At 36.9% G+C, this 14155-nt stretch overlaps 2 protein-coding genes across 2 annotated transcripts in view; one reads left to right on the forward strand and one right to left on the reverse strand.

Annotated features, from left to right (window-relative positions):
* The window catches only part of CDC73 (cell division cycle 73), a 110385-nt gene that overhangs the window by 60414 nt on the left and 35816 nt on the right, over positions 1-14155 (forward strand). The window lies entirely within an intron of this gene.
* B3GALT2 (beta-1,3-galactosyltransferase 2) lies at positions 1630-9909 on the reverse strand. The gene is made up of 2 exons (XM_075097201.1): positions 9340-9909; positions 1630-4476 (listed from the first exon to the last, which is right to left on the reverse strand). Exon 2 carries the CDS (start codon positions 4338-4340, stop codon positions 3072-3074), a length of 1269 nt encoding a protein of 422 aa, XP_074953302.1. The 5' UTR covers positions 4341-4476; positions 9340-9909; the 3' UTR covers positions 1630-3071.

Raw genomic sequence — 14155 nt, forward strand, 5'->3', positions numbered from 1 at the left:
TAAACTACTTACATTCTTTTTTTTTTTACTGCATTGCAGACATGTTAGACTTTTAGACACAAGCTTGTATCCTATTGCTAATGAAAATGCATTTTTTGTCTTGCTTTATAGGGGAAAGGAAGTGAGAGAACTTGTAAGATTTTAATGATATAAATAATTATTGCATTATTTTTAACATGAACCGTTTATAATCTAGTAGAGTGAGCAAATAGCTTAAACACAAGCTAGAAAACAGTAAAAAACATTCAGAGAATGGAATGCAGATCTTTCATTCCTTAACTGCATATTTCATCCTACAAATTGTCCCTCCTGCTTAAAGCTCTGTAATGAACAGAGCAAGGAAACAGTACTTGGATAGAAATTATTTAAGTAGCCTTTGGCTACTGAATACTTGATAGTATTCAAATATAGTTACAGAGTATCTTCAACTTATACCCAAACATTAATACAAATTTTTAAACATTATGTTGGACCCGTAAAAGGGCATTAAAAATGGCTTTTTTGTTTAACATCTTATACTTCTCACTAGTATTTTAACTAGCAAGAAGTGTGATATACTGAACTCGTAGGCATTGTACCATAATTCTGCCAAGCTTGGGCAGATCAGCATCATGCATGAGCTCCAAAGTGGAGTACCCGAGAGGTTGTTTGACTGCCAAACTTTGTGATTCAAGTGCCAAACTATTTAAGGTTTAGTTATTAACTTCTTGGACTATACCCAGAAGCCAGTAACAGCATTTTGAACTAGCCAGAATTGGTGAAATCCAAGCAGGGTACATTACAGTCTAGCTTGAAAATGCTGAAGGCAGGGAAGGACCAGTGTTGAAGTTCTCTCCAAGAGAATGGACTGTGTTCTTGGCCAGCATTACTCCAGGCCACTTATGGGACTGTACATCTTCCAGACTGAATACCCTTGACTAGCAGCTGGCTTTCGACATTCCCACTGGTTGTCTAAACCTTGCACAATTGTGTAAAGTTTGCATATAGTTAACTTAAGCCAGGTGGCTTTCAGCTGGGGTATTAACTGTAGCCTGAGTTACCTGGAAGGAAGCAGGTAGACTGAGTGTGAAGGCAACTACAAATGGGTGTTGAAAGAATGCTCCCAAAGACTAATTCTAATGCAGCTTGCATCGCTGTGTCACGTGAATGCCAATAGTCATCACATGAACTTAAGTGGATGCACTTTCAATATAGTTGGAGAAATCTCGTGTGCAGAGAGTTACTATTTTTACACACATTTACTTTCCCCAGAAACAGACGTTTCTACAAATTGAGGTATCTTGGAAATGCACAAACGTACAATTATCATACCTCAAATACAGCAGATGACAAAATTTAGTGGAGGATCACCATACCCATCTTCAATAGGAACTCCTAGAATTGCTTCAGTGCAGTTCAGTCTGTGTAAGTTCCTGCATACAGACAGTCTTAAGGCTGCTGAGAGTGCTCAGTAATATGATCTGTCTTTTCATTACAAAGAAAGAAAATGTGCTGTGATCTCTGTATTGTGGATGGTATGAAAACTAGGCTTTAAGAACTAGGGAACACTAGAAAAGTCAAGTAATGCTAAAGCTAGAAATATATTTCTTTCTGAGTAGCCTTCCCATAAAAAGTGAAGTCTGAAGACCATAAATATAATCAATTTTATTAAATAATAAAAGTACATCAAATATTTGTATTTTATCCAATTAAAAAGTCCCAGTCAAACAGAAAATGAATCACAGTTGCATCATGTGCTGCTAAATCAGAGGTGGGTATTGTTTACCCTGGCACTGTGACAAACAGTAATAACCTGAATCTGATACAACCTTGCTGTAACTGTTGGAAAATATGCTTTGAGTTCTGTTTGTTAAAAAACTGGAAACCTGTAAATAGCCTACTTCTCAAAATTTTTTAGTGGTACATGTTGTGGCTTTAATTTTTAAAATTGCTTAGGTTTTCTTCTCGCCCATATCACTATCTGGAAATCTCAATCTGATTATGACCTTGTCTTCCCTACCTATAAAGTAAGGTGTGTGGCTTAGTTTTCTCTAGCAGACCTATTTTTCACTAGAATGATCCTTTGGTTTTGGTAGGCGGGGGGAAAGCAAAATCATTGAAGACTTGGTTGGTTTTCTCCCCCTTTCCACCAAACGAGACTGTTTTGAAACTACAGTGAAAGACCTGAAGTTCCATTTTGCATTTTTTATAAACTTTTGAGCTGCCTTGAAGTTATGTAAGGAAATTAATAGCAGATTCAATGAATTTGCATGAAGACGCCAAGATGAATGTTACTTGGCAGTGGACTTTAGGAGCCTGCCCTATGACTTCTAGAGAATAAGTAACTTTTAGTCAGCTCTCTGAGGAGAATCTAGTTGTCTCTACGGTTGAATCTAGAACATTGCTTGTGTTTCCGAAAGTGATGTGCAAAGCGGCAGTTTTTGCAACTTTGATTTCATTTATCCCTTTTTCCGAACCAAAATAAACAACCTTCCTGAAACCAGACCTCCTTTAAGGAAGTACTTTCTTAGTGTTTCAGAGGTCATTGGTGTAGTATCTTACCAAATTTTAAATGTGACATTGCTAAATTTATTGTACATTAATGTGTATAATAATTTTAGTGTGGTATTTGAAAGTAGAAATCATTTGCCCTTTGTGCATTTTATACCAATTCTAGATAACAAGAAATCATCACATTGAAAAGAACTAGAGCTATGAATGCATTTTTTAAAAAGAAAATTTTAGTGTGGAAAATATGCTCAATTATATTTTATTGGCACATAAATCAGCAATTGTACCACCAAAGTGTGCATGCTTATTATTGCACATTAACACAAAAATCTTTATATACGGTCGTCTTTTTTTTCCTAAAATTTGTTGGGAAAACCTTTTGGTTATGGTTTCATAATATTAGTGTTATCAAGAACTATACTTTTTTTAACTTAAAAAAATAATTTTCAGACTCCACTATGTGATGGGGATCAACTAAAGGCTGTCCCATTAAGCTCATCCATTTTCACTGTACATGCGTTCAGCGGTATTTACAAATTGCACATGGAGTACATTTGACAGAGGGAGCGTTGTCCGTCTTTCTAGTGCAGTTTACGATGGCGATACCTGCCTGCTTTTTCTTTTGCTGCATTGGCACAGGCATTGTGCTTATTTTGTTGTAAGTGGTTCCAGTATTTGATCAGTTCACTAGGTTGGAACTGATGGGAGGTAATTAGGTGGCTATATTTACAGCTGGAGTAAGAAACTCGCCAGTGATTGAAGACAAACTCATTGGGTGGAGGCATAGGGTCAATTCGTAGCTTGGCAAGACAGATCCCCACGTATACATCCTCTAAATGTAAACGTCTGATGCTTAAGGAGACTTTAAAGATTTTTTCTGCTAAATCTCCAGAAAAAACATAACCAGTTCCAGAGCAGAATACAGGGTAACGTTCACTTGGGTACAAATCAGGTGGCATATACCACTTACTGTCTTTGTTCCTATTAGGTGCATATCCTCTCATTAAATAACCTGTGAAATACTTGTGCCTAGGAGGGAGCTCTGGTTTCAGAAGCTTGTGTATTAAATATTCAGTATTGACAAACATATCACTGTCAGTTTTCATAACGTATGGAACATGTGGACAATAAGATGCAACCCAGTTCATTCCCATCAGAGTTTTAATGGTTAAATTATAGTAGGTGTCTAAATACTCTTGTTGAATGATGTCATGGTACTGTCTGCTCTCCTCTAGTATGGTACGTTGGAGGTATCCATTAATCTTGATGCTTAACCCCAGCAAAAAAATACGAACAATCTGGATGCCAGGTGTCAGGCTTTCATTACCCCAAGTTTGTCGAATAGCTTGTCTAGCTTCCACTTGTCCCGGCTCTGCAGCTATGAGTAATATTAGAAAAGGGGTCTTCTCTTGGCATTTCTCAGGCTCGTTGATGATGTATTTGAAATGATACGAGGTTGGATGCCCGGTACCTTTTTTGTTGTAAACACTTCCATTGGCACTGAGTGTATTTTCCAAACCAGTTACTCCTTGCAATGACAGGTCCGTGTTGTTGGAGTTGGTGACTGTTTGAGGCCTGAGCGTCTGAGGTACAGCGTCTTTCCACACATTCCTTAGAGAGCTGTGGTTTGTCTCGCTTTTTGTAGACCTAAATCCTCGTATAGTGTAAGCCATGGGATTTTCTTTGAATCCAGCCCTGCCTGGCAGCCAGTCGTGGTGATTAAAGAACAGAAACACAGCAAAAAGAAATACAAGAGAGATCAGGCCAATAAGATGGGTGCGAAACAGAGACCTTTTGGTATTCCAGGTCATCTTTGCAAAGCAGCAGTGTCGTCTTCTCCACTGAAGCATGTTGTGAGAATCCAATGATGGGATATGAGACAATGGCCAAGCAAAATGCTTTTCTGATCGTTTTTTAATCCACTGCTATTCTTTGGTATTCATTTTCTTTTGTTCTTGTCGAGTAATCGTCTGCAAATGGCTTGCTCTGCAAAGAATAAAAAAAAAAAAAAGAAATCTTTACTCTTACATGCTTATAAAAGGTTACAGTGAGAAAGTAGATATAAAAATAAAATGGAGTTCAGTTTGGTTTTTTTTTTAAAAAACAATAGCCCATGCTGGTATAAACAAGGTTCAATTTTATGCTCAAAGCCAACTTTGTTTTATGATTGAAGTTGCCTTGATCTGTTAGTTTTTAAAAATGCTTTTTTTTCATGGTAAAAGTTTTGACAAACATCCTGGGTACCAAAGATAAAGAAAAAAAAAAATTGATCATGTTAACAGAAAAAGTGTGAAGTAGGCATAAATAGCTTCATGTATACTGACTGTGAAATCCTTCTACGGTGTTTGAGAAGGACTGAATGAAAAGGCCTTGATACCAGATGGAAGCTTTATTGGCATTAATTAAAATTGATTTGACATGCAGAGGCTAGTACAGCTCACAGTTTAAAAACCTTTTTTGTAAAATGGTCATGCGTTGATGGTGGGACAGACGGCGCAAGGTTGATCATGGCAGAGTTGCGTTAGTCACAGTACAGTGCTTGGCATGTTTCCACCGGCCCCAACTGTGTTCAGAAAGTCAATGAGAAGATGCACCTGTCAAAATTAATTTTCAGGGTCCAGTAACCTCACTGCACAGCCCTCAGATGGTAACACAGGATAACATTTTCGGTCACCTTTCAGGCACCTTTACCCTTCTGCTCCATGATGAAGGAAAATATTGAATGGAACGCTTGGCTGTTGTGCCAGGCTCATATGCAGTTGATGTAAAACAATGCTGTTGATTTTTTGGTAGGCAGAGAACATAGGTAAATGTTCATATTAACTGGAAGCAAAATTACGCAGCGCTAAGTTTCTGGCAAACTGTCTGATGAACGTGATTTCCCCCCCCCCGCCTCCCCTGTAAATTTATATGTACTACTATCCTTCTGGTATCGTACAGAAATTTCAAGTATTGTTACCAGCAGCTGTAACTGTAGGAAAAAGTGCCAAAGTAGTCTGTGCTTCATTTTCTCTTAAATTTTTTTCATATTCAAGAGCAGAGTCAATATGGCAGCTTCATGATGCTGCATATTAAAAGCTGATCACATCATCTTGTAAATGAACCTTTCACTGCACAGTAGCAATTCGTTTGTGATTCTCAATTTGCTCTAATTTATTTCTGGGCCCTAGGGTTTTGTATAGGAAAAAGGATGACAATTGAACAAGAGTCCATAGAAAATGCTATTTCTAATATAAATGTGCAATTTATTAATTGCTATGCTATCTTCTAGAACCAATATTTGGATTAATTTCTGCATTTTAAAACTAAGTGACATGTTATATGGGAAATTACAGGATTTTACATTATAAGGGAGTAATTGAGGATGAGATGGCAGTCAAATAATATATCATTAAATTGTATGTGTGACAACACTCAATCTGCCTGGTTCATGTAAGGGAAAATTTGTATTTCAAAAGGGTAGGGAGAGATGTATAACCGAGCTTTATTTTAATTACTCTATGTCAGTTTTATATCTAAACAAAACGTGTATGCAGAAGATGCCTCATGCACAATATTTGGAAGCAAGGGGGAAGTAGTATTGCAGAGTCGGAATTGTCTCTGTTGTTAACCTCCACTAGGAGGAGCAAGTAAGTGGGAATTTTAACTATGGTTTGTGACAATGTAAACGTATCTAAAAAGGTGATGCTGCTCCTTAATTCTTTCTGAAATAGCAAAATATTTGTCCAGTGATCTATTAAGCTGTTCCCTGTTGTTGCTCTGTTATGCATCATTAATGAATTTTGTCCTCAAGCTCACTGAAAGTATTTCTGCTTTATTAAATTTTTTTAACTGCTTTGGACTGATGCAACTCACCTGAGACTGTGCTGTCTCTCTAAAAATTATTTTCCAGTCTACAGATGATAAACGTGTGTCTAAAGCATGCAGCTTGAGATTTATCCTGAAATTCCACGCCACTCTTTTTATACTGCTTTAACCTAGACATTATCCTTATGTAAAAGAAAATAAGCCCCGAATGTAGAAGACTTAGCTTATCTGACCACTTGCACCTGCTTTTGCATGCTTAGGAAATAAAAACCTGCTCTCAAAACTGATAACTTTTAGTTTCTCTGCAGTGTGCACTGAGTTTTAAATGAACGCTCAGCTATTTGGAAGAATATCTCTGCATAAGCAAACATAAATGTCACTTCAAAGGGTAGCCTAGATTTCAGGGAAATTAATTGTTTGATACCAGTTTGGAGGGCAGCAGGGGGAATATTTGATTAATTATCATTCCTTTGCATGTGTATGCAGTTTGGGAAGAAAGTCAAAACCAGAATTTCATGAATGTGGAGTAGCAGCTAGAATCTGGATTACTTCTGTCACACTGAATTGTTCCACTTCTAAAACTGCAGTCATTAGATGCAAATACTTCAGCAAATCTGCACTGTACTACTAATCTCTGTTTAATTTTTAACTGAGGTAGTGGTTTGTTGTGCACTACTTCCATATGGCAATACACGACAGTGAGAATCTTTAAGTTATGTAAATATTTGTGTACACTGAAAACTGTTTTCAGGTGCTGTCTTTCCATGATGCACTGAAAAAGTGTCCCAGGAAAGGCAGTTGTAATGGCTGAAATTTTTTTTTTTTTGTACGGCTACATGTGCACATTGTGCATGTTAAGATAAGTTTCACAGTGAGGGACCAGCTAGCATAATAAGACATTTCAAGAGAGTCATTTCTCACTTACATGTTTTCTTGATTTTTTCAAGGTGGGGGTTTCCTAGAAAATCCTCGGTCTCTACCCTTTAAAAAGGCATTTCATGGATAGGGGAAGGACCCACATCTGTTTCTCAGCTTCACAAAAATATTAACTGAAAAAACCAAATAACCTTGTGTCTGATTTTCTTTGTAATTCAGGTGTAAAAGTTCAAAATATACAGTGGGTATTAAACATTTGAAATACAGCAATAGCAATTGCTCCTTTAAAAAAGTACTACATGTTAGGATTCATTGTTTACAAATAATGTAAGCAGTTAGCAATATATATTAAAACACCATCGAATAGTATCATAAAAATATTGTTTTCCTCTCACTTTTTAATTAGGGTTAGAGCATTACTGCTTTTGCCCAGGTATTTAAAATTTCATTTCACAGAAGGCTTATGAACAGGTACCAACTGCAGTAGGTAAAAAAAGCCCAGGTATAGCAAAAGGTCTCTCTGTATAATCACCTTGTCCTCTGGAAGTATGTTGCTGCATGTAGCTCTGCATTTTGAAGATATGATTTATAATAGGTCTACTTCATTTTTGGCGCTTGACTGTGCAGTCACTGATGCATTATCAAATGCCAAATATATAAACTGTGAATGCCTCTTGAATTTTTATTTGTGATCTGTGCTCTGCTGGTGTTTCGGATCCTTGTACTTTCAGTTCTGCTCTATAATTATAGCTTTGCAGATTGAAGCATTTGACTTCCCATTCACACGTCCTGGATTTTCATATTTTGATTAGCTGTGTGGGCAAACTCTTTAATTAGAGGGACGAGTTCAAAAGGCAGCCTGAGTTGGTATTCTGATAAACAGCAGCAGCGGCTGCATATTAGGCCTCACGTAATGTGTTTGAGTTCACTTACAAACTGCATTAACCTTTTGCACAAAACAGTACTCGGGATGAGGTTTGATGCGCAGGTTTTTAAATGTCAGATCCGAAAGTTGCACCACTAGCTAGGCATGCTTCTCTAGGAGCATTGCCTGAGGACAGCATGTTCTGTTTTAAAAGGTCTGGAAAGTGACTTTACCTTCTAAATGTCTTAAAAGTGATCTGAAACCAATGACTGTTGCATGCTGCATCCTTAGATATGTGAACTCTTCCCAGCTACATTTGTTTTATTGCATATTAGCATTGCTTTGGGCAAAGAAAGCACATTTATATGGACATTTAGTGATTTATTACAGCTTATTGGTAGATTCTGCAGATAAGCACTTTCTTTCTGTGGTGTATTAAATTTCTATAGATTTAGGTCTTAAACTTGTATTGCAAAATATTTATCTTGTTTGCCACTAGGGATAAAGTATTTAAATTTCAACAGTAAACAGAAATGAATTGCAATTAGATGGAATATCATTTTACAATCAAAGTTAAACAGTCATTGTTTTCATATTAAACAGAAATTATAATGATGGCATGAGATAAGTTACGTGCTCACCATTTTGAGTGTGTAGTGTTTGAAGGTTTCCTTCTGGGATGTCAGTGGAGCCCGATGTTACTTACAAAATGTGGTGCCTGATTACATCGCTGCTGGTTTAAATCATGTTGAGTCTTTTGCACTCTCCCAGTTTATGCTTGGCTGATGTTACCCCGATGACATTTTGCTTGTGTTTCGGCGGGAAAAAAGCAAGTGTAAAAAGGTCTGAAGGTACTTTCAAGGCAATGTAATTTGACTGTGTGGTCTGGTTTGATGGTTCAGTGCTCTGTGTGTCACATCATGACCATTTTACCAGTGCTTTAAGATTACTTCAGATAAGGATTAATTCTGACCTAGTTTGAGAGGATTTCTAACTGTTTTTTCTATATTGGAGGGGTTTGAGTTTTTAATTTCAGAGTTAAAAGCAATCATTAACAGTAGCAGCATTATCCCTTTAATCCCTCCTCTCTAGCCACACCAACCTTGTGCAGACTGAAGGCAATGCATTTAGTAAGTGTAAGGTAGTGACATTGTGCTGTGGGAGGGGAAAACCTGCTAGAATTCTTTCTGCCCGTTCAGAGACATGTTATCTCTGGGCTCTGCAAATTGAGAACGATCATTATATGTAATGGCTGAAAAGGTAACAGACAATCAAATATCACACACAAGGATTTGACATACCTTCCTTAGTCAGGCCATTTATGGTGCGAGGATTATACCCACGGAAAATAGTTTTGGCACGCCATCACTTCAGCAAAAAAGATGCTATCGAACATGCGCACATCCCCCAGCAGCCTGCTTCCTGCGATTGCTTTTTCACAGTATCCAATCTGTCCATCTGTCTGCTCGTTGCTGCGTTACCTGCCTTGCTCATAAGTGTCGTCCTTGTCTTGGGGCTTTTTGTTCATCCTTCAAACAAAAGGGCAGTAGTTCTCGTTTCTGTTCCGATCAGGGCCGTCTGGCGTTCACGACCGATGTATTGGAGCTTTTACATCTGGTGTTTCCCTTGTCGGACAATGCAGCGCTGTGTTCTCTTCTCCTCAGTATCCATATTTCTAACGGTAATGTTAGCAGGGAGTGCTACCGCGTAGTGGTTCAGTTGCTTTCAGTAATAGGATTTCCCTCTATTCCTTCCTTCATTGTTGCTAGGCAGTAATAGAAATGGTTTTGAGCAGTTTTAACCGAGGATTCTGGTCTATAAAATCCATTCTGTAGTTCTTCAGCTGCTGCACAGGCAGGCAGCAGTTTAAATATGGGCTTTGACAGATGCTGTCTTCTGACAGAGCAGAATTTAACGTCATTGCTTGGCTGAATCCCACGTGATTGTTTGCATTCATTTTGACTAAATCCAAAGGCAGCCAGAAAGCTTTATAGGCTCCTGCTCCTATTTGATAAATGATACATCCTCAGTTCAAGCACAATGATAGGTGAATAGTATAAAAATTGTATGATTATTAAGTGAATGATTGAGGGTTTTTTCAAATTGTTTTAACTTTTCCTTGACACTGTAACTTATGATTCTCTAGGGGATTTTTAACACTAGACGTTCTATTCCCATATTCCAAAAGCTGTTCTGCAGTGCAAAGGAATTATAAGCATTTAAATACTGAAGCTTGATTTAACCCATTTGGCTGTTATCGAGTATAGATCTTTTGTGCCTTTGTGCCACAGGAAAAAAAGTATTTCTTTGCTCATACTTCCTTTACACATGCTTACTCTGTAAAAGCTGCTTTTTATAATCTTAGGTTAGTCAGTTAAGCTGGACGATGCTAATGTATAAGAACATGCTGTTAAGCTGCCTTTCTCCTGTTAATGGCTTGCTTTCTTGGTAAAGGTCGAAGTCTGCTGTTGCAGAATCGGGGGCACTTGATTTCAATTATTGATGGATCTGAAATGTCTTTTGTCTGTTACAGACATACCTATATTGTAATGTTTGTCTTTTTGGTCCTAATGAAACTTGTGGTCGTTTCATTTCTGTCCTTTTAACGACTGACCCTTCCATGCTGAAGCATCTTATTATATTTACTATATGTTATCAATAAAATATCACAACAGAAAGCTCTGAAAATAGAAAGCTACCAGCATACCCAAGTATTCATTAGTCACTGTGTTTGTATACTCTATTTTGAAAAGTTAATTACTACTGGATTTGTGATCTGTTTATGGGTTTTTTTTTGTTTGTTTTTCTTTGTTTTGTTTTTTTGGGTGTTTATTTTTCTGTTTTTTGGTTTCTTTGGATAAAGAAAATGTAATTGCTCTATCATATGGTTTCTGTGATTAGTAGGATTGGGGGTAGGTATATCCTTTACTGGCAAATAAGGCTTCCCCAGGCAGTCAGTGTGTTTTACTATTCTAGATGCATATTCGGATAATTTACTAGAAACAAAATCACATTTGTATTCTCCTAACTAAATCACCTATGTACACTAACTTGCACTATTAATTTAGTCTTGGTTTTAATGTATGCATTTTGTATCCTAATGACAACTTCCACAAGTCGTGTGATCCTATTTGAGGACATTTAGGGAATATGCTCATGTTCCTAAAATATTAGTTATATTTATAATGTGCATATCAGTAAAGACTTATATCTCCTCCACTCTAAAAATTTTGTACTTCAAAAACGGAGGGGGGGGGCGTCAATGGGGTGGTGGAGCGAGAGAGGAGAGACCTGTGTGCAACACCACTTACTGTTCTGGAATGTTTATGAATAATTGAGAATCAGTGCTTTGAAATTTTGCATGTGTGCTCAGTCTACTGAATTTTCCACTTAAACACACAAAGTTTTCTTATCCTTACCCTGTATAATACACAGAACTTTATATAATCTGTTGCTGTATGCATACAAATATGTGACAGAGTTTGGCTAGGAGTATTGTCACTGCTGCATTCTGAGCTATGAGTAGGAAATCAAGTGAGAGATTCATGTAGTTAGTTTACCCATGTTGATTTACATAGATGCAAGTAATGTTTTTTCGAATACCAGCATGTAAATCTCCCTCTGACTTTTGAATTTTCAGATAAGACACATAACATTGCATTCATGAAGAAAGTCTAAATCTCAACAGAATGGTTATTAATATCAGTAACGTTTCCACTTTATTTACTACTGCTTCACTATACCTGAAGTGTATCTCCAAAGGTTTGTGAGCTATATGTGGTATGTTTATATATTGGGGAGGACAGAGCTGTTTTTTATTCTTCTGTAAATGATCATTAGTAAATATTAAAGATACAAAAGTCTCAAGGGCCACCTTTTCTAAACAATCTGTCTTAAAGTATATTTAGAAGGGAACAGATGTCACCTTTTGGCTTTTAATTATATGACCATATCACTTGTGCATAGCTTGTAATGTTCAGGCAAAGATGTTGTCTGTTGATATGTGTAAAATTTGCTACCTTGCCATGTGAACAAACTGAATACTGAATTCTTAAATCTTAATGAACAATATATTTTGTTCACTCATTACTTGATTTTAAAGGATGAGCAGGTCTTTGCTTATCTTACAGAAAAGTAAGGAAAAACTGATTTTTCTACTATTTTCTATCTGGGTGTGACTGACATAGCTTTAGAGAGTCCAACTTTCAGGAAGAAATTCCTTTTCTTTTAGAGGACTTTTGTCTTTACTACTTTTCTGTAATACTGTATGTTTCTGGGTTTTTCAGGAGGGCAGGGCTGGCTTTGTACTGGAAATATGACCTGAAGGTTTCAGTAATCTTGCTGGGCTGGAGGTTGGAATGAGCTTTATTTCAGCTAAATCTCACCGTGAAGGGTCAGTGGACTGCTTGTTCTTGATCCAAGGAGTAGTATGTTCTGTAATGTTACTATGGTTACATCTTAAATTAGAAGCTGCAATGTTATTGTTTGAAATGCTGCCATCTATTAAGACTAAGAAGGAGTTACTCTGATGTGAAAATGTGCAGCGTGTGTGTAAGGAACACTGTAGAGCTACTGTGGCCAGTGAAAGCTTGACTGATCAATGAGTTTTGCAAAGCTAGAAGCAGGTGCAAGGAGCCAGAAAAAATGTCAACAGAAAAGATGGTGACAACCATGAAGGATGCAAAATGTACTTATGCAAAACAAAGGTGTGTAGGTTCGAAACATTTTCTTCAAAAAACTTAAAAAACCCTCTGACATGTCATTTTTAGAGGGTATCAGCAGAATGTTGTCTAACCGGTTTTAAAATAAATCAGACCCTAAGGTCGAGCCATTAAATAAAGTTCTGTCTTGACAACATTAATAGAAGTTTCTCAAATCAATTTAGAGTGGTCATGATAGTCAGGTGTGAACTGCTTGGTAATTTTCTGCCTGGTGACCACAAGTCCCATGAACGTTAAACTAAATATGTACATCATAGCTGACATGTTCCCATGTCAGCTGAATGTTCCCATATAGAGCCTCTTTCTGGATACTCCATGAACACTTTGCAAAGTTTAATCCATCTTATCACAGTAAAATGTAGTATTAATTCAGCTGTAATGTGTTGAAAACCTTTCCAGTGACAATTCAAAATGATTAATGGCAATATTTTCAAGATAGGTTATTTTTGCTATTAAACTTTATTTTCTTCCTTCTGGAAATGTGTTGATACAGAAAGTCATAAATGCTTAGTTTTACTTTTCTTTGTTACAAATTATAATGTATATGGCTAGTGGCCATTCTTTTCTTCAGAAAAAATACTTCTCCAGTAAGTCATTTGTAGTGCAGAGGGCAGGGTTGTAGAACATCTATAATTTGCTTGGCTACTTTGCGATCCCAACGTGTTTCTTGACTATCACAAGCATATTTGTAATGGAATGAAAAATAGCAATCTAGAAATGACCACAAGTGTCAGTATTGCCTGCCTTATTTTCCTTAGCAGATTTTCACCATTGCTCAGTTTGTTGTGAAAGCCAGCTTATGCTTGCTGCATCTTTGTAATAAATGGTCAAGATTTTGCACTCTCTTCTAATCACACCCAAGTCATAAACTCAGTGATTTCATTAATCTTTGAATGTCTTAAATTTAACACAGAAATGCAGCAGTATAGATCCATCTGAAACGGTGACAGAATTAGAAGAGGTTTCCAGTTATCCTGAAACATGCATCTTTTTGTTTGCTAATGAGTAGTTGACAGTTGTTTTATCATTCAATAAGGAATATAAGCCCATCTCCTAACTGCAGAGAGAAAAGACCAAGTGATCTTTTCAAGTCAGGAGGGTGATTCTTATTCCATTTGCCTTAGGAAACATTTCAAGGGGATATTTCATAATTCTAAATCTTGTATTTTTTTTAATTAACTAAACCGATGTTCTAGGTATCCAACTGGAATTCAATCCATTCTTCTATCGCAGCTTCCTGTGAGGAACACAGGTTTGAAGTGCTTCAAAATTCACTTGAAAAGCCAAAATACAAAATGGTTTTGGTCTACTTTATTTCTGTTCTGGTTTTGTGTGTTATGCAAATTTTGCATATTGGACTATTGTCCAGACACGTTTCTTCCTTCAATAATGTGTT

Source organism: Phalacrocorax aristotelis, chromosome 6 (assembly GCF_949628215.1).
Source record: "Phalacrocorax aristotelis chromosome 6, bGulAri2.1, whole genome shotgun sequence".
Taxonomy (NCBI): Eukaryota; Metazoa; Chordata; class Aves; order Suliformes; family Phalacrocoracidae; genus Phalacrocorax; species Phalacrocorax aristotelis.